At 43.9% G+C, this 19,621-nt stretch overlaps 1 protein-coding gene and 1 long non-coding RNA gene across 2 annotated transcripts in view; one reads left to right on the top strand and one right to left on the bottom strand.

The window, feature by feature from the left end:
* LOC137516109 (uncharacterized) overlaps window positions 1–19,621 on the top strand; it is a 122,892-nt gene that overhangs the window by 71,678 nt on the left and 31,593 nt on the right. The gene's annotated exons all lie outside the window — the stretch shown is intronic.
* MUSK (muscle associated receptor tyrosine kinase) overlaps window positions 16,326–19,621 on the bottom strand; it is a 206,873-nt gene continuing 203,577 nt past the window's right edge. The window contains exon 17 of the mRNA XM_068234339.1: window positions 16,326–19,114. Coding sequence (XP_068090440.1) covers window positions 18,435–19,114 — 680 coding nt within the window. The 3' untranslated portion in view covers window positions 16,326–18,434. The remainder of the gene's footprint in view (window positions 19,115–19,621) is intronic.

Consider the following 19,621-nt stretch of genomic DNA (forward strand, 5'->3'; position numbering starts at 1 on the left):
CTGATTAGTATCAAGGCCAGTGAGTGACTGCGAGCTCTGGCCTTAAATACAGACTGCAATTCCCCAGGAACCACTCCCATAGTGATGTCACTTCAGTGACATCACTGCTGACCTCAGCTAGATCCTCCTCCTAAGCCTATAAGGCTTATCGGTAGTCACGCGCGTTTGGTCGCACTGCACACGCCAGAACTCACCGCCGGAGGGAAGCTGGAGAGGCCGCCAGAGGATGTCCCACCGATCGCCCGGACCACGCCGGAGATGCCGCGGGACCTGCCGTTGGAAGGTAAGGATGTTACACCACCATACACATGCTAGATTCTCAGCAGAGGTAGCCACAAATAGTTGCCTTGGCCGAGAAATATCTAGCGTGTGCGCAAACTAACCTAAGTGCTCTATTTTCAAAGATAACTAAGCCCAGTTTGTCTAACCTTTCATCATAAATGAAACCTTCCATCCCTTCATTAATTTAGAGGCCCACCTATGTGTCTTTATGGCTGTACAAACTCCTGGACAATTATACAAATTATGTTGATCCGCATCCTCAGTTTTGTGTGCAGAGTCTGAATAAGTTTTATTCTTTTCAGATGGTGGAACAGTGAGAAAAGCATCTGTGCAGTGCAGGTGCTGGTGAAGTACTGGTCAGGGAATTCTGCTGTTTCTTGAGAGAGCCTAAAGTAGAAATCTAAATCAGAAAACAAGCAGTCATAGATATGTTTACAAGAGTGCTGTTCCCTGGCCGGTCCAGAAGTGATCAAAGGGCCAAGAAAAGTCTGCTATGGAAAAATGTCTTACACGTGCATTTGCACGCACGCTCACTAAAGGCTAAGAGGCTTAGGAAAGTAATCACAAAACCAGATTTTACAGATTTTCCTTATCATGGCTATTGAGCTGAACCTTCTGCAGTTTTCTGTACTTCCCTGTGCTTCATTAACAGTGTTCATACTGACTTCGTAAATAATTTGTCACAGCAGTACTAAGTAAGGTCTTTCGTTTCTTCACTATCATATCAGTAACTGGATGGAGTAAGAATACTCTCTGTGCAGTGGTACACTTAGTTTCAGTGCCAGTCTCCTTAAGGTATGTGATCTAAGCACAGTATGTTAGGTATAGTATGTATCCTCTGATGTCTTATAAATGATCTCCTTCTGACATAACCATAAAGGTGTCCATACATCTAGCGATGATGGGCAGATTCGACCAAGAGACACATCTCTCTCTGATTGAATCTAAATAGAGAAAGATCTGTTGGCTGCCCATACACCACAGTCCGATTCCCTAATGATATTAGCATGAAATATCTTGAGAATCATCCGAGTCCACCGCATCTGCCCCGCTAGTTTATAAATGTGCCCCCACTGTGTGCGTTTATACATTACCTGTCCTGTGTCACCCACCACTTGGTGCCCATCCATCTTCAGAATCCCCCACTCTCCCAGTGGCATAGCTAGGGTGTTTGACACCCAGTGCGGATAATTTACCGACCCCTCCCCCCTCCAAAAAAAAAAACCGAAGCGCGCCGCGGCAAAAAATGTGCCTGGTCATGCCGTGAGTGGCCGTGGCTATGGGTGGGGCCAAACATACATGAACTTAGCAGCGGTGTAAGCTACAGATAACAGGCCTGCCCATTGAAATACTGGATGGAGCCCCATCCTTTATTTAGATAATTTACAATCAGTATAGGCGTAGATCAATTTTGATTGGTCAATCACTGACCAATTTTACCACCCCCATGCAGTAAGTGAGCCAACAGACAATGAATTTGATGAACAGAGCTAAAATTGGCTAATCAAAATTGTATGTGTGTACCAGGCTTTACAGCTAATACTGTACATACTGAAAGTAGCAGGGATCAGCATACAATACAGCTGGTTTACAATCAGTAAAGGCACAGAGTAACACCTTATACTGTACACACTGGAGGTAGATCAGCACACAGTGCAGGCACTAGAGAACAGCTTATACTGTACATACTGTAGGCAGCAGAGATCAGCACACTGCAGCTAGCGCACCCAAAAATATGAGGGTTACGTTGTTCGGCGTGCGTACCAAAAAATAGGTGTTGCCACGGGTGGAGACAAATTTACATGAACCTAGCAATGGTGGGACATTAGACTAGGACAGTGGTGGCAAACTTTTTGGTGGCTGAGTGCCCAAACTGCAACCCACAAGTCACTTATCGCAAAGTGGCAACAGCAATTTAAACTAAATACAAATGTTTTAACTCATACATGAACATTATGGAATACCCAAGTTGAAAATAAACTGTGAAGATAAACAATTTCATCCATCCTACTCCTGAATAAATTAATTCATTTTTTTAGAACCTCCCAGTTTTATTTTCTGTTTTAAAAAGCTAAAAAGTAGGTTTAATGCTGTTGTCTCATATGATGATTCAGCTTTTCCCATAGTCTCGCAGTTAGCAATCATGTGACCCCCAACAAGACAAATTAAGCAATAATGAGGCCTCTATTGAGACAAATTCAGAAATCATGAGGCCCTCAACAAGACAAATTCAGCAATCATGAGGCCCTCAACATGACAAAGTCAGCAATCGTGAGGCCCCTAACAAGACAAAGTCAGCAATCGTGAGGCCCCCAACAAGACAAATTCAGCAATCATGAGGCCCCCAACAAATCATGAGGCCCCCAACAAGACAAATTCAGCAATCATGAGGCCCTCAACATGACAAAGTCAGCAATCGTGAGGCCCCCAACAAGACAGTCAGCAATCATGAGGCCCCCAACAAGACAAATTCAGCAATCATGAGGCCCCCAACAAACCATGAGGCCCCCAACAAGACAAATTCAGCAATCTTGAGGCCCCCAACAAGACAAATTCAGCAATCATGAGGCCCCCAACAAGACAAATTCAGCAGTCATTAGGCACATAAATAGACAGCATTTCACATAAATAGGCAGAATGCTCCCTTAATATGGTAGACACCTCTCACCTGGCTTCTGAATTCTCCTCTACTGGCTGCTGTGCCTGGCAATACTGTTTTTGGTTGGAATGGTGGATGATGTGTGAGCTGAAAGGCCTGGCAGTGATGCTGTGGCCTGGCTGACGGCGATGCTGTGGCCGATGTTGTGGCTGGGTTGGCTGGCAGTGATGCTGTGACCTGGCTGGTTGTAATGCTGGCCTGACTGGTGCTGATTCTGTGGCCTTTTTGACAGTGATGCTGGGCTGGCTGGCCTGGATAGTTTAGGTAGCGCCAGGAATCCCCCAATTTAGGTAGTGAGTGAAAGGCGCCCCCCATTTAGGTAGTGAGTGACAGGCGCCCCCCATTTAGGTAGTGAGTGACAGGGCCCCCCATTTAGATAGTGAGTGACAGGGCCCCCCATTTAGGTAGTGAGTGACGGGACCCCCATTTAGGTAGTGAGTGACAGGCCACCCATCTAGGTAGTGATGGGCCCCCCATTTAGGTAGTGAGTGACAGGGACCCCCGTTTAGCTAGTGAGTGACAGGGACCCCCGTTTAGCTAGTGAGTGACAGGGACCTCCATTTAGGGGGTGAGTGACAGGGACCCCCATTTAGTGGGTGAGTGACAGGGACCCCCCTTTAGGGGGGGAGTGACAGGGACCCCTATTTAGGGGGTGAGTGACAGGGACCCCCATTTAGGGGGTGAGTGACAGGAACCCCCATTTAGGGGGTGAGTGACAGGAACCCCCATTTAGGGGGTGAGTGACAGGGACCCCCATTTAGGGGGTGAGTGACAGCGACCCCCATTTAGGTAGTGAGTGACAGGGACCCCCATTTAGGTAGTGAGTGACAGGTGCCCCCATTTAGGTAGTGAGTGACAGGTGCCCCCATTTAGGTAGTGAGTGACAGGCGCCCCCATTAGTGAGTGACAGGCGTCCCCATTTAGGTAGTGAGTGACAGGGACCCCCATTCAGGTAGTGAGTGACAGGGCCCCCCATTTAGGTAGTGAGTGACAGGGCCCCCCATTTAAGTAGTGAGTGACGGGCCACCCATCTAGGTAGTGATGGGCCCCCCATTTAGGTAGTGAGTGACAGGGAGCCCCGTTTAGCTAGTGAGTGACAGGGACCCCCGTTTAGCTAGTGAGTGACAGGGACCCCCATTTAGGGGGTGAGTAACAGGGACCCCCATTTAGGGGGTGAGTGACAGGGACCCCCATTTAGGGGGGGAGTGACAGGGACCCCTATTTAGGGGGTGAGTGACAGGGATCCCCATTTAGGGGGTGAGTGAAAGGGACCCCCATTTAGGGGGTGAGTGACAGGGACCCCCATTTAGGTAGTGAGTGACAAGGACCCCCATTTAGGTAGAGTGACAGGTGCCCCCATTTAGGTAGTGAGTGACAGGGCCCCCCATTTAGGTAGTGAGTGACAGGGACCCCCATTTAGGTAGTGAGTGACATGGACCCCCATTTAGGTAGTGAGTGACAGAGACCCCCGTTTAGCTAGTGAGTGACAGGGACCCCCGTTTAGCTAGTGAGTGACAGGGACCCCCATTTAGGTAGTGAGTGACAGGGACTCCCCCTCTAGCCTCCGCTCCCCCCACCTACCTTGTAGCATCAGTCAGACCTCAATCAGCGGGCGACCCGACCAGTAAGAGCGGGCGCCGGGCGCACCACGCTCTATATGCGGAAGTGATGTCACTTCCGCATATCAGTGCGGTGTGCTAGGTCCTAGCGCCCGCACTATTGGTCACCGCCTGATCGAGGTCTGACGTGGGTGGAAGGGGAGGGGAGGATGTGGTGGCTGGAGGGGAGGGCAGCAGGGGGCAGCGGGTGGCCAGGGGGAGGCAGTCGCCAACTTTTGCCATAAAGTGCGGGCGCCCATGCCCTGAGCGCACCCCCTCTAGGGCGGCTGGGGTCACCCCAGCTGGTGCGGGTCGCACCCCCCGCACCCTCGTTACGACGCTACTGCACTCTCCCATTAGCACTATACACGCCATATGTACAGTATACCAATAATGGAAGAGTGGTGGAATCTGAAGACAGATGGGCAACGTGGGTTGGGTGACACAGGAAATGTAATGTATAAATGCACACACGGGGGGCACATTTATATACTAGGGGACTGTTTGTCGCTCATTCCGCTATCGCTCCCCATTACTGCCACACATCTGATCGTCCACGACGGTCCAACATCTTGGAGCATGTACGATCAATACATGTGACTCGGCCCGAAATTGGTTGCATCGTCGATTGGGCATGCTCCTGGCGGCAGCGATTTCAATCCGATTCGATAATAATTATTGAATTGAATGGTTGATCTGCTGCCAAGTTGAAAGATGTATGGCCACCTCAACTCCTTCAACTATAAATACACACTAGATTGATGTTGCCTGAAATTATCATTTGTGATTGTTTCGAGTGACAATACAGACATGATCAATGTGAAAATATACTGCTTTGTTCTATGGCAAGTGCGAGGTGGTCCCCTAGGAGAACTGAAATATAACTACAATGGTGGTCAGGTGAAAAGGATTTGGTGCAGTGGATCACTGAACATAGACACCAGCAAAAATGTGTTAGCTGCTGTCTGTCTGTGAGTTTTGAGCCCAGGTCCCTTTAAATTTCACTCTATCAAGTATTAGGACTATAGATGCAATTTTTTTTTTGTTTCAGAAGTTTATTTTTACTTCAGCTTTACTTTAAGAACTTCTCTTTGTTGTGACAGCCAGGGCCAATTCAACTGTATTTTGTCATCCAGATGAATTATATTCTGTAAATACAATGTAAAGCAATTCAGTGAAGCAAGTTAGTATGTTATCTGTTTAGAGAAATAACATTGATAATACAGTCTTTCACTTTTTTTACAGCATGCAAAAGATTTAAAGATAGTTTTGTGCTGTCCAATAACTTTTACCATCTGTTGATGAATCATGAGAAGCTGCAGCAATAACTCATACCATAAAAACCATTACAATCCTTAGTGAATGAGAGGACATTTGGCTATATTTTTGAAAGTTGAGTCTTGTCCCTTCCACCTCTCGGAGCATAAAATCCAAACCACTATCCAGTGAGTTAATGGAAAAAACATCTTAGACGAGAGACAGGAGTGATTAAGTGTGAACTTTTCTGCTTATGTGTTTTGAGGAAAAGGGTCATGGGGACTTCCCAGTTACAGTAATAATTTATTTTCCATTCCACCCTGGAGTGGAAGGTACCAAAGAAAAATCCCTGTATTTAGCAGGTCAGAATACAATCTACAATTTATAAACACAGTGCAGCAGATAGGAAACCTCTTAGTTTGTCACATGTGTTGTGTTCTTGAGTTTGTTTGTCTACACCCCTTATAAATGTATTGAGCACAATTGCATAATAAAATGCATCCATCATCATCATCCCACACTACTAAGCATTAGTCTATGGGTGCTAGGACCCAGCAAGTGCTAGTCAATAGGCGTAACAATGCAGTGCTCAGCTAGTCAGCACTAATTCTGTTTTTTTATGTAAGTTTTAAGTAGGTTATAAATCTGCAGTAGCATTTCAATAGATCTGGACTAGCAGGAATAAAAGTGCCTTTTGACACCATTGAGTGGGGTACCCCTCTGAATGATTTTTACTATACTGTATATACTGTAAATATTTTTGTTTCTTAAAGTGGTATGAATCTCAAAATTTCTTCTCTGCTCTCAAAGATTAGGAAAAAAAATTGCTGGTCTTAAGATACTGGAAGGGTTAATAACTCAAAGTTCCACTCCTCTTCGAAGCTAATTGATATGAGCGGGCTACTTCTACATGTGGATTTTTTGCATTTTCGGGTAGCAAAAATACACATTGATGAAAGCCTATTGGCTCAGTTCCATTACATGCAAATTTTCGTTCTCTCTTAACTGCGGAAAAAAAAAAAACTGATAGCTTACTTCTTTTTTTACACGCTGAACGTGTTCATTTTCAAATTGTGGTATAGATCCTGCCGGCCACCGAGACATTTTCAAATTGCTCATGATGATATTCAACGATTCCACATGTGAAATGCAAAAGTTAAAATATGTTTTGCAAAGAAGGCAAAGGAGGGAGAAGTTCTCACATATGTTAGAAGCATGAGTAAATTTTCTGAAAATGTATACTTTTTTTTTCTTTTCATGTAAAAGTTTGTATACGAATGTAAATGCCAGCCTGCAGTAAAAATGGACTCTTATGCCTAATACACATGACAAGATTTTCAGGCAGATTTACTGCCACAACGATTATTTTCAATATGTCCAATCTCATTTCGATCAATTTTCTCATCGATTTTCTGTTCACTTCTACAGAAAATCAGATCGGACATGTTGAAAATAATCGATCTAGTAACGTAATTGTAACTGCACTGGTGGTAAATCGATGTGCTGCAATCGCCTTTGGAGTCACAAGTAGTCTGTCAATTACTCCATCAGATTCGCACCATCTAAAATACTTTATTAAGCAATCTTCTTAAAAATTACAGCATGTTAAAAGTCCACATGTGGGTGTGCACCATAGGATGACGCACAGGCGTTTCGGGCTGTCCTCGGTCCTTTCTCAAATCCTGACAGACCCACACTAACATAAGACTGCTACTCTCACTTATATAAAGTCCAAAAGAGGACCACATAGAGGACTGCTGCTTAGCATACATACATATTCATAAGGTGTAAATCCACCAATTGGAGACCAAGTCCCATATATTGATGGTAAATATCCCCCAAAGTGACCATATTATTCACCCATAGTACATATATAGAAACCTATATGCTCTGGACACTCACCAATAACATTCCTCTTGTATGAAATACCAGGGAAAATGGTTAATATAAGGCTCACCGTGTCCACGTACTATCAACATAATACAAACAAAATTCACCAATCCAAATTCAGCCTACAACGTCCGTGCAAGGACTGATCTTACCAGTGGCCAATCAGGAGAGTCCATCCGCATGCGCCACCTTTTCCGCACCTCTTGGTGCTTTAGAGCGGACGCTGTCGGCGGGTTTTTGATTGGCCGGGGGGAGCACGTTACTTTGTTGACGTGCTCCGCTGCGAGGTTGTTTTGAGCGGGGTTCCGCGTATTGGTGGATAGGAGCACGTGACTTGTTCACGTGTTCCTTGCCTCAAGACTGCAGGTTCGGCGGACGCCGTCGGCGCTATCCTTATTGGTTCTCGGCATGACGTAGCGCAGGCTTATTTTATTGGCCAAACGCCGGAGTTTTCTTCACGGAGGCTTTTCCAATGGGGACGAGGGGATTGCGGATGGACTCTCCTGATTGGCCACTGGTAAGATCAGTCCTTGCACGGACGTTGTAGGCTGAATTTGGATTGGTGAATTTTGTTTGTATTATGTTGATAGTACGTGGACACGGTGAGCCTTATATTAACCATTTTCCCTGGTATTTCATACAAGAGGAATGTTATTGGTGAGTGTCCAGAGCATATACTGTAGGTTTCTATATATGTACTATGGGTGAATAATATGGTCACTTTGGGGGATATTTACCATCAATATATGGGACTTGGTCTCCGATTGGTGGATTTACACCTTATGAATATGTATGTATGCTAAGCAGCAGTCCTCTATGTGGTCCTCTTTTGGACTTTATATAAGTGAGAGTAGCAGTCTTATGTTAGTGTGGGTCTGTCAGGATTTGAGAAAGGACCGAGGACGGCCCGAAACGCCTGTGCGTCATCCTATGGTGCACACCCACATGTGGACTTTTAACATGCTGTAATTTTTAAGAAGATTGCTTAATAAAGTATTTTAGATGGTGCGAATCTGATGGAGTAATTGAAAATAATCGATCTGGCAGAAAATCTGCCTGAAAATCTCATTGTGTGTACTAGGCATAATAGTGTACAAAATTATCAGACTGTCTTGTGTTTACTATTTGCAGAGCAAACAAAACAGAGAAGCTACACTTTACAGACATAATGTAACGGGTGAGGGTGTTATAACTCAGATGTCTGATTATTTGGTGATCTGCAGAATCACCAATAATACAGACACTATACCAGATTATTAGGTGATCTGCAGAATCACCAACAATGCCAGTATAGCTAACACAGAGTGTGTAAGTAGTGATTGGTGCATCCGTAACTTTAATAGTTTTGCGAGACCTTACCAGAGGAGCTGGTAAGGTACTATCAGTACACTGACTGTATAGATTTGATCAAACCTTCCCAGAGGAGCTGGAGAAGGTACTAACAGAGAGAGTACAGGAAATAGTAATGCTGGTCTATACCAGGTGAGCTGGTAAGCGACCAATTATAAATCAGACAAATAATCACACAGACCTTTTCCAGCAGTGCTGGAAAGGTCTGACTAGGAGGATACGGAAATAGGCTGACTAGTCCTTAGCAGAGGGGCTGCCAAGGAACTAGTAAAACAGGAACTGAAGACTAGCAAGGCTAGACCTTCCCAGAGGTGCTGGAAAGGTATAACAGGTGACTTAGATAGATTTAGCTAAACCTTCCCAGAGGGGCTGTGAAGGTACTATCAGTCACTAGGTGACACCTCACCAGTGGAGCTGGCGGGTATAAAACACCTCACCAGTGGCTAGGGCCCACTGGTGAGTAGAGTGGTCAGACAGGCAAGGTACGGCAACAGAGAGGTAAGTGTCAGTATAGAATCGTGAGGCAGAAGAGTAATCAGTTAACAGGCAGAGGTTCAGCAACTATAGGCAGATTGGTAGAAGTACAGAATCAGCAAGCGAAAGCGAGGTCAGAGTTTAGCCAGAGTCATACACAGGTAATCAATACAATAATAAACAGTAATCCTAGTCTTGTGTGAAATCCCTTGTTTCCTCTCAGATCAAAGCCCACCGGATACTAGTCTAAGGTCTGAGCACTAACACATTGTATTCACGACAGCAGACAGGGAATGACTGAAGCCCGGAGGCTTAAGAAGCAGAGGAAACCTCACAGGCATGCCCCCTGCAACCAGCCAATCCGGGACGCCGTGAGTCTCCTCTGACATCAGCCGACCAGCAGGTCAGCTGACGCGCCTCCTCCCCGCATAAAGGTCCTGTCTGTGCGCGCGCCCGCGCGAGACAGCGACCCTATGGGAAAATGACAGTCCCGTCCTCGGCGTCCTCGACGCCGGAGAGACGGGCAGGGGCGCGGAGGCAGCTGCGGCGGCAGTGCTGTGTTCGCCGCAGCTGCCCCTTCGTTTATTACACATAAATTGCCAGTGGACAATATCAAGCATGATGACAGTATGGGCAACAAACACTAGAGAAACAAGTTTTTTTATTGAATGTTATGCAATTTAGTAATACCTCTTTAAGATCATTGACTGATAAACTATTTATAATAACTTAACTTAATACATGGAAACACTTCATTTATACTGGATGCATAACTTAATTAAGTATAAAGTAGAAGATACCAGCAAATTATACATTCTTAATGAAAAACATTTTCAGAATGAAATAAGAACCCATGCTGGAAATACTTGTGCCAAGGAACACAAACATTTATAGACATTCTGAATATTTTGAGACAATATATTTTTTGTGTTTACTGTTAAGACAAATTGTAATGGAGTCTTCAAAGAAATTGCTTCATTGTTAGCATTCATTTAGCTCTAGGTGGCCACACAAGATACAATAAAATAATGTAATTTTATGGAATTCGAAAAAAATTATTGGTTGTACAGAAAAATTGAAAGCTTTTTTTTAATATTCACTTGAGATGAAAGAAAAGAATGGTGGATGATGTAGGGTAGATTGTCAACTTCTTGATTTATAGACCCAAGCTATTTTCAATCTTTGTTTTCATAACTATGGAAAAATTAAACACTTGTGTAACATTTGTCAGATTTTTATAATGTTACTATCAATAAAAAAATAGATTTTAATTCTTAAATTGAAAATAAATTTACATTTAAAATTGTATGGTGTGTGGCCACCTAAATGTGTGGAAGTCTGTGGCTAGAAGTGCTGTGTTTGTGTGTGTGTGTGTCTGTGCTGTAATTGGCTTATTCATAGCTTACGTGTGGAAGTCTGGAATTTTAGTAGTGCTTTGTGTCTACCAATCTGGGAGAAACGTCATAGGAAAATTCTGCTAACCTGATTGGGTTAAGTTTTAAAATGGTTGTAGGAATAACTATACCTACACTATTTAACTAGTTACAATGCTTCATTTTGTAGACGGTGCTGTGATTGGAGAACTGTCCCCTATGAGGTTACCTGCTTGGTCACCTTAAATAGACAAGCGCCCCAGTCAGTGTTGTGTGTGTCATTGACAGTCTCTTTCTCTCACTTTTCATGACTCACAGGCAAGTCAGTTACCGGATTTAGCAATCAGTGTCTCTCCTTGTCCTTGTGCTGTGACTTGTATAAGGAAACACAAAAGAGGGGACACCGAGAGCCCAAAATGGTGTAGTATGTTGTGACACCAAATTCAAATAAAAGACATATCTTCTTTAAAAGAATACTACGCTCCACTGGATTACCACACTCACAAAATCAGGGGATCGCAATTACAGATAGGCTCACTCCACCTTGCTCAACAATACTCGAATTATTCACTGCGCATACTTCAATCCCTGTAGAATCATAAAAAGCATATAGTGCCCAGTACTGTTTGTATCAGGCTAATGCTAACACCTCGTGACGCACACCTGGGGGTAGTGCCACCACCCTATGAAGGGAATACAGGGAATGTAACAGGTCCCCCCTCTGTGCCCGCACTCACCGAAAGAGCGTCTTGCTCTATTGCATATCACACCATACTGCCTTGCCAGCCAAGGAGATTGAAGCAGATGATGAAGACGTATCCATTTATTAAAATACAAGTATCCAGCAGGCTTACAGTACAACGGACGCAAGTGCCAGCTCCACCGCAGATGATACAGAGCCACTCGCTCCTACTGCTTGTCCTGCTTCCGGGTGACGTCAATGCGCTCCTCCGACTGGGCGGAGTCGGAGGAGCGCATTGACGTCACCCGGAAGCAGGACAAGCAGTAGGAGCGAGTGGCTCTGTATCATCCGCGGTGGAGCTGGCACTTGCGTCCGTTGTACTGTAAGCCTGCTGGATACTTGTATTTTAATAAATGGATACGTCTTCATCATCTGCTTCAATCTCCTTGGTTGGCAAGGCAGTATGGTGTGATATGCAATAGAGCAAGACGCTCTTTCGGTGAGTGCGGGCACAGAGGGGGGACCTGTTACATTCCCTGTATTCCCTTCCTAGGGTGGTGGCACTACCCCCAGGTGTGCGTCACGAGGTGTTAGCATTAGCCTGATACAAACAGTACTGGGCACTATATGCTTTTTATGATTCTACAGGGATTGAAGTATGCGCAGTGAATAATTCGAGTAAATAAAAGACATACACCATATTTTTCAGACCATAAGACGCACTTTTTCTTCCCCAAACGGGGGGGGGGGGGGAGGGAAGTGCCTGCGTCTTATGGTCCGAATGCTACCCAGCACTAGGTGTCCCTCCACTGGGAATCCCCGTGGCATACCTCCCAACTTTTTGAGATGAGAAACCGGGACACTTAAGCCACGCCCCGACCACGCCCCCAACCACACCCCCTGACACACCCCTAGTCAAAAATGTATATATATATATATATATATATATATATATATATATATGGTGGGGAGAAGGGTGAGGGTGCCCAGCTAAAAAGAAGGATCGAGGCGCCAGCCGCGGCTGTGGTGTGCGGGATGCGGGCCAAGCTTGTCCCCCCTCCCTCCGAATGTGCCCCCCAGTGTCCCCCTGTATGGCGAGATACGAGCGCAGCAGAGCGGCAGTCTTACCATTCCTCTTCGCATATGGGCATCTCGTCTTCTCCGCTTCCTGTGACGTCACAGGAAGTAGTTGGAAGACGAGATGCCAGTACGCGAGGAAGATGGTAAGACTGCCGCTCTGCTGCGCTGCGCCATACAGGGGGACACTGGGGGGCACATTCGGAGGGAGGGGGGACAAGCTTGGCCCGCATCCCGCACACCACAGCCGCGGCTGGCGCCTCGATCCTTCTTTTTTCCTCCGCTGGAGAGGAGCTGCTGCCTGCCGGGACACAAGGGGGGCTATCCCGGGACAGCGGGACCCCTCCCCCAACCCGTGACGATCCCGGCGAAAACAGGACGGTTGGGGCCCCTGCCATGGTAATGTGTCCCCAGGTATCCCATCCCCCTATCCTCCTCTATTCTGTCCCTACTGCTGTTCCATCCCTCTGTCCTCCTCTATCTTGTCCCCTCGTGTCCCCGGGGCTGTCCCGTCCCCCTCTGACTGTCTGTTGTGGGGAGTGTGCAATAGGCTTACCGCTGCAGGCTAGAGATGATGAGCGGTAAGCCTCCAGGGAAAAGCCGCGGGTGAGTCCATGCACAATGACAAAACTTTCATCCCTTCACTCCTGCTGTCTGTCCAAGATCAGGGCTTACCGCTGCAGGCTAGAGATGATCAGCGGTGAGCCTTCGGGGAAAAGCCGCGTGGGTGTCCATGCACAGGATTTCCTGCTGGGCTTCCCCGGTCGCCATGGCGACGGTCGTCATTGACGTCATCGATGTCATGGACGTCGTGATGTCATGGGGAGTCCCGATCCACCCCTCAGTGCTGCCTGGCGCTGATAGGCCAGGCTGCGCAAGGGGTCTAGGGGGGAGGGCGGCACAGCAGATAGCGGCGAATCGGCGCGGAGCGGCGGCGATTGGGAAGTACACGCAGCTAGCAAGAGCTAGCTGTGTGTACAGAAAAAAAAATATGCAAATCGGCCCAGTAGGGCCTGAGAAATCCTCCTGCGCGCGTAGCCCGACCTGGAGTCGGGCTTACCGCCAGGGAGGTTAAATGTTTATATTGTCAGGGAAACATTTATTTATGGTTTTCCATTTATAATCTTTTTTTTTCATTTTTTTCTAAATAGTAGCTCATTTGAAAAAGGTAGGTAAGCCACGTTCACTTTCTTTCAAATGAACACTTTCAGTTTATTGCTCTGTATAAAATCATAAGTTTAGATATTATAGTGCGTATTGGGTTGTTAACAGTAAATATCCATGTTATGGGCCACTTAAATAAACAACCAGGTGAATGATTCTGTCTGCAAGGTAGACTATTACATTGTTTGCATTACTATGAATGTGGAAAGTAGATGTTTACACATATAGCAATGAGAGAAGGATGAATAGGCCAAAGCCTTAGTTATGTCTTCACCCATAACATTTTGATAAGCTGTTAATTAGACAACTCTCTGTGTTGAAGAATAAATAGCATTAGGTCCAGGTGATGATTAAATTTGCTCGGTGCAGGTCAATCTGAAAAAAAAGCAAAACTAAACACCTCTTATGGTGACAAAACACTACAAAACTCGATACTTAAAGCAACACTTAAATGACCCTGAAAAAAAAGCTTCAAACTCACCTTCACAAGGAGTCCCGAAAGGCGTGTTAGGACCAGGTGGTCAAATAAATTCAACCGGGGAGGGGTGGGACTGAGGGCACAAAGAGAGTACAGGGAAAGCTCTTTGGGATCCAGAGCCTTTCTTCTACATAGGTGAATATCTAACTTTTTTTTTCCAGGGTCGCTTTAGACTTGCTTTGACTTGAACTGAAAATAAACGTATGAGATTATTAACTGTATGTGTAGCAGCAACAGAAGAAACGTCCTACAGTCTCATATTCTACTATCATTTTAAGGGGTTACATTTTAACACAGCAGCCATATCAGTGTGCCCTATAATCCTGCTCATTGAGCTACTAACAAAAAAAAATAAAAAAAAAATAAAAACTCACCAGCTCGCTTTTTTCATCAGTAGTGTTTGCTCATCCAGATAAAACTAATTTGTTTCTGTTTACTCTTCAGGAGAGCTACTCGGTATTCGACTAGCTGTTCAACTGCTTCATTTACATACATATAACACTGCTTTTGAACTCTTTCAATGCAGAAAAATAAAAGTGGACACAGTGGAGGCAGATGCTAAGTAGGCTGAGTACTATATGTACCAATGTTTATCTCATCATGTCATGTCAGTTCAGGTATGCTTTTAACCTTTTTAACTGCTATGCCTGACCTGGAATGGAAATCCAAGCCTAGACCTTGTAACTGTGCTTGAAGCATAGACCTTTGATTGAGGGAGACAAGAAAGATACTAAACTTTGCACTAGAGTGCACATATTCACTTACAAATCTGTGATCTGATCATATTGATCCCATAATTCTCTAGCATTTCTAAGGACTATGGATCAACTGCATCCAAGATAGTCAACAAGATGGTAATACTGTAATTCTGATTTAATGCAAATTGTATTCAGTAGGGAATTGTGTAAGTTAGACCCACTTCTTGCTGTTTTGACTGGCCCAAGTGGAAGTATCATACATTTTGCATTACATATACATGCAAGACAGAATAATTTGCACACACGCTAAACCTCTGTCGTTAGCAGGCTAACGATCCCCGGTGACAATGCGATAAATGAACTACATCTGATGCAACATGGCATGCTTGAATGCAATGATGACACTATGGCGGTCTACTGATCAGGTCAGAAGCTCAAAACTGAGGATCTGTAAGCTAGCTACAAACAAGGGCTTTGAATGGAGTGATTGTTGATCATCATCCACAGGGCAGGTTCTAAAGCTTTTGCCACTGAGCTTCTAAAGATTTTTGCCAGCCCATGTAAGGGTAAAAGTGCAGCCATAAACTGTCCCTTCCCCATCAGTATATGCAGAGCGGCTGCAGCGCAGAACAATTACCTGACCCATTGCCAGGTCTTCTCCTATTCTGTATTATGGCCTATCAAAGTGTGGCAGCATGTCCCCATAAGGGGCCCGATGTGATGTGACATGGATCACGAACCTATGGCTGCTGCACAGTGATATGCTGCAGTGTGAACTGAATAGGAAAGGCCCCAGGCACCTATAGGGAGATGCTGGCATACAGTGATAGACTGCAGTACTGAAGAGGTGAGGGCCTGGCAATGGACCAGGTAAGTGCAGGGCTATGCATATACAGATGTCTCCAGCACAGCCTAGATTTTGTTGCCTGAATCAAATAATTCAATGGCTTCTGATATATTTGTTTCTAACCAACTAACACCGTTTAGCTTTTGAACGGATCCACCGGTATGAATCAGTTTACATGGATGATAATTTGCCTACTGGTGTCTTTTCGTGCTGCCGTCCCTCTTTTTTTCCAATGATGCCCTGACAACACATCATTCCTCATTCGTTTTGGATGATGGTGGTCTAACATGTGTATGTATGTACCTTTACTGACCATCTCTGCTAAACACTGATCACATTTGGCTGAAGTGATACTTGAATGATTTTGCTTATGTGATTCCAAATGATCTTTGATCATAAAATAAATCAGACACATAATTATAGACCCACTAATGATTTATAATAATTAAAAAAAAACATTTAAAACTGACAAACATTTGCATTCTGATGCAATAAAAAAAGTAAAATAAAATGTAAATCAGAATAAGAATATTTAACACTTTAGGATTTTCACTGCTGGAAAGTTAGTAGTTCTTATGACGCATACATTTCATGTCATCCAAAACACACAGCAGTTCATTATAATAGAATCCATAGGTTAATTAACTACAAACTGTACATTGCAGGGCCTGGATGGTGACACTTCTAACAGTAGTGGCATCACCAGTCTCTATACCATTACAAAGAAAAGCATCATACATTAAGCAATCTAGCCGTGAGAGTAAAGAAAGGTAGCAATTGCTAGAAGGAGGACAAAGATATTTCAGAAATTAATTTACTCAGGTTTCAAATGATTCTGCCAAATGTCCAGCTGTAAGCATGATGCTAAATGTTAGACTGCCACTTAATCAAAATAAACAAATGTCTGTAAAGCATAGACTACACTAACACAGGATATAGGTATGCTTATTTTTTTCTTAACATTAGCAGCCAGTGCCCAAATGATGAAAACATGATGAAAAACGTATTCATTGTAGCATTTCATATGATTAACCAATCAGCTTCTTCTTTCTGAGATAAAGGTCCCGCCTTTTCCCTCCATTGTTTTCTGTGGCTGTTCGGAGCATCATAGGACTCTCCTTAAAGCTACTACATGCAAGTTTCCCTCACAGCAGAGTCTTCTATCAGGTTTGCTTAAAACAGAGAGCCCATTCTGTTTTATAATGATTCCTTTGGACTTATGTATCTATAAGGCAAACATTCTCAACTTCCCACCTTATTGATATTTCTTATAGAAGCCAATCTGTTCTGGGCATAAAGGGTCCCAAGAGAAAACATCAAAAACATAAAAAGATATAGAGCTTAGAACAATAAAGCGCTTATGGTCTCACCAATGAACTGGAGACACCAATGAACTGGAGTAATTTACACTATCATTTGCCTCCCAGATTCCAGAATTTGTGCATATGTAGTTTATCATGATCACTTATTATTATTAGACTTTGTGCATGTCTAGATTATCATGATCACTTATTATTATTAGACTTTGTGCATGTCTAGATTATCATGATCACTTGTTACTGTCATTAGAATTTGTGCACATCTACTTTATCGTGATCACTTTATGTGCACATCTACTTTATCGTGATCACTTTATGTGCACATCTACTTTATCGTGATCACTTTATGTGCACATCTACTTTATCGTGATCACTTTATGTGCACATCTACTTTATCGTGATCACTTGTTACTATTATTGTTATCTAGAAAAATGCAACCAAATAGCGGCCCATGCCATATTCGCCAATTTACAGCTCGCTTTCATCACACCTCTCATATGTATTATCAACGCTGTTGGGCCATTAAATCATCTGTAAAATCTGCAGATATTTAGCTGCCAAGTGACAGGGATATACTTAGTGATTAGGTAGCACCATGGTAAAGGCATCTAGATAGGAAATCTCCAATGAATGTCTGAAGATGTAAGCCCCTTTTGTTAATTGGACAGATATGAACAGTACTATGTGTTTTGCAAATCACTGTGTAATATATTAAAGCTATATAAATATGGGAGAAAAACAAACGTGTGCCATCTACTGTGATTTGAATATGAAGTCAACCTAATATAGTAGCTTAACTAATAAATATACGGTACTTGCATTGTCCTTAGGATTACATAACGGAATATGCTGAGTTGTCACTGATATAAAGTAACAGGAATGAATGGGCTTACTCAGACAATATATTAAGCACTAATTTCTGTCCAGTGTAAACCTTGCATGTGAATACAGTCTACAATCCTATACTGTATTGTATAATATTAAGTTAACTTGAAATATTGCTGCTTGTTGGACGTTAAAATAGGCATCGTTTTAGTGCCGCCAATCATGAACGGTGAAACCGTACAAACATTCAGCTTCACCATCTCTATTTTCACCTTTGAGATGAACTTTGAAACCCAGTGTGTTACTCAGTACTTATCAGAGCCTACCCTACTCATTGCTGATAACTCAGCTGAAGGTGTTCTGGGAACCCCTGTGAATACACTGTGTGGTATAACAGCAGATCGCAACCTAGCAGGGTGTTGTGCAAGAGCAAAGAAAGTTCTCAATCTTCATATGTCCTTCACACTTGAGCAGAAAGCGCTCTTTCATACATGCGTTCCAATATTCGATGTATGGACGCAAAACTTGGCCGATCAGTGGGCATCTTGCTCCAGCACAGACGCATGAGATTATAAAGTTCCAGCGGACAGTTCTCAGGGCATGATAAAATATTCCCATCTCTAACATAGTATATAACTTCTTCATGAGCCATGCCATAGTAGGGTTGCATGCCATACGAAAATATTTCCCACAAGACCACACCATACGCCCACACATCTGATTCAGTTGTATAACGGTTGTAAAATATGGACTCTGGTGGCATCCAGCGAATTGGTATGGCATCATTCTCGTTAGCCTTATAATAATCAGCTGAATATATATTCCTTGACAGACCAAAGTCCGCAATTTTAACTACCATGTTTTCTCCAACCAAACAGTTCCTGGTGGCCAAGTCTCGATGGACAAATTTCCGTTCTGAGAGATAGGCCATTCCTGCTGACACCTGACGGGAAATGTGGAGTTGATCAGTGCAAGACAGAGGGGATGGATTCATATCTGAAAGGCGGACTTTTGTAGCAAGGCTGCTGTGGCTCAAGCTGCTTAAAGCTCTTGGAGACCTGTGGCGCAAATACTCATTTAAATCTCCATGGGCCATGTATTCAAAAAGAAGGCACATTGGTTTGCCGACAGCACACACACCTAAAAAAAAGTAAAGAAAATAGTGTTATTGGTTATGTCATTACACCTCCGAAATACAGCAGTTCATTACATTTGGCAAGTGTTGGAGCAGAACATAAATGATGCATAATTGCTAGTTGCAAAATAGAATGGAAAAGAAGCAGTCAATACTTCATAATACTTTAAAGTGTACATATCATCTCTCAAACAACATCATGTACACTAACAAACAACTGCAAATCTCAATGCAAGGCTCCTTAGGCTGCTCAGTTGGAATTACTCACTGATTTGATTTTTTGTTTGTTTTTTACTATGGTTGCTTATGCACCTGAACTTTGACAGTGTGTGATTTTATACATTTCAGGAGTCCTGGACTATTCTAGATTTTTATCAAATGGTGATAATTTATTGTATGAGTAGTACTAATAACAGTAAATAGACATCTCACTGCCAACAGGCTTTCTGCATGCGCTCCACCTGCCAACGCACCGCTGCACCCCTCCAGCCAGTAGAAACAGGCATGAAAGC

The sequence above is a fragment of the Hyperolius riggenbachi genome, chromosome 1, assembly GCF_040937935.1.
Source record: "Hyperolius riggenbachi isolate aHypRig1 chromosome 1, aHypRig1.pri, whole genome shotgun sequence".
NCBI classification, from domain to species: Eukaryota; Metazoa; Chordata; class Amphibia; order Anura; family Hyperoliidae; genus Hyperolius; species Hyperolius riggenbachi.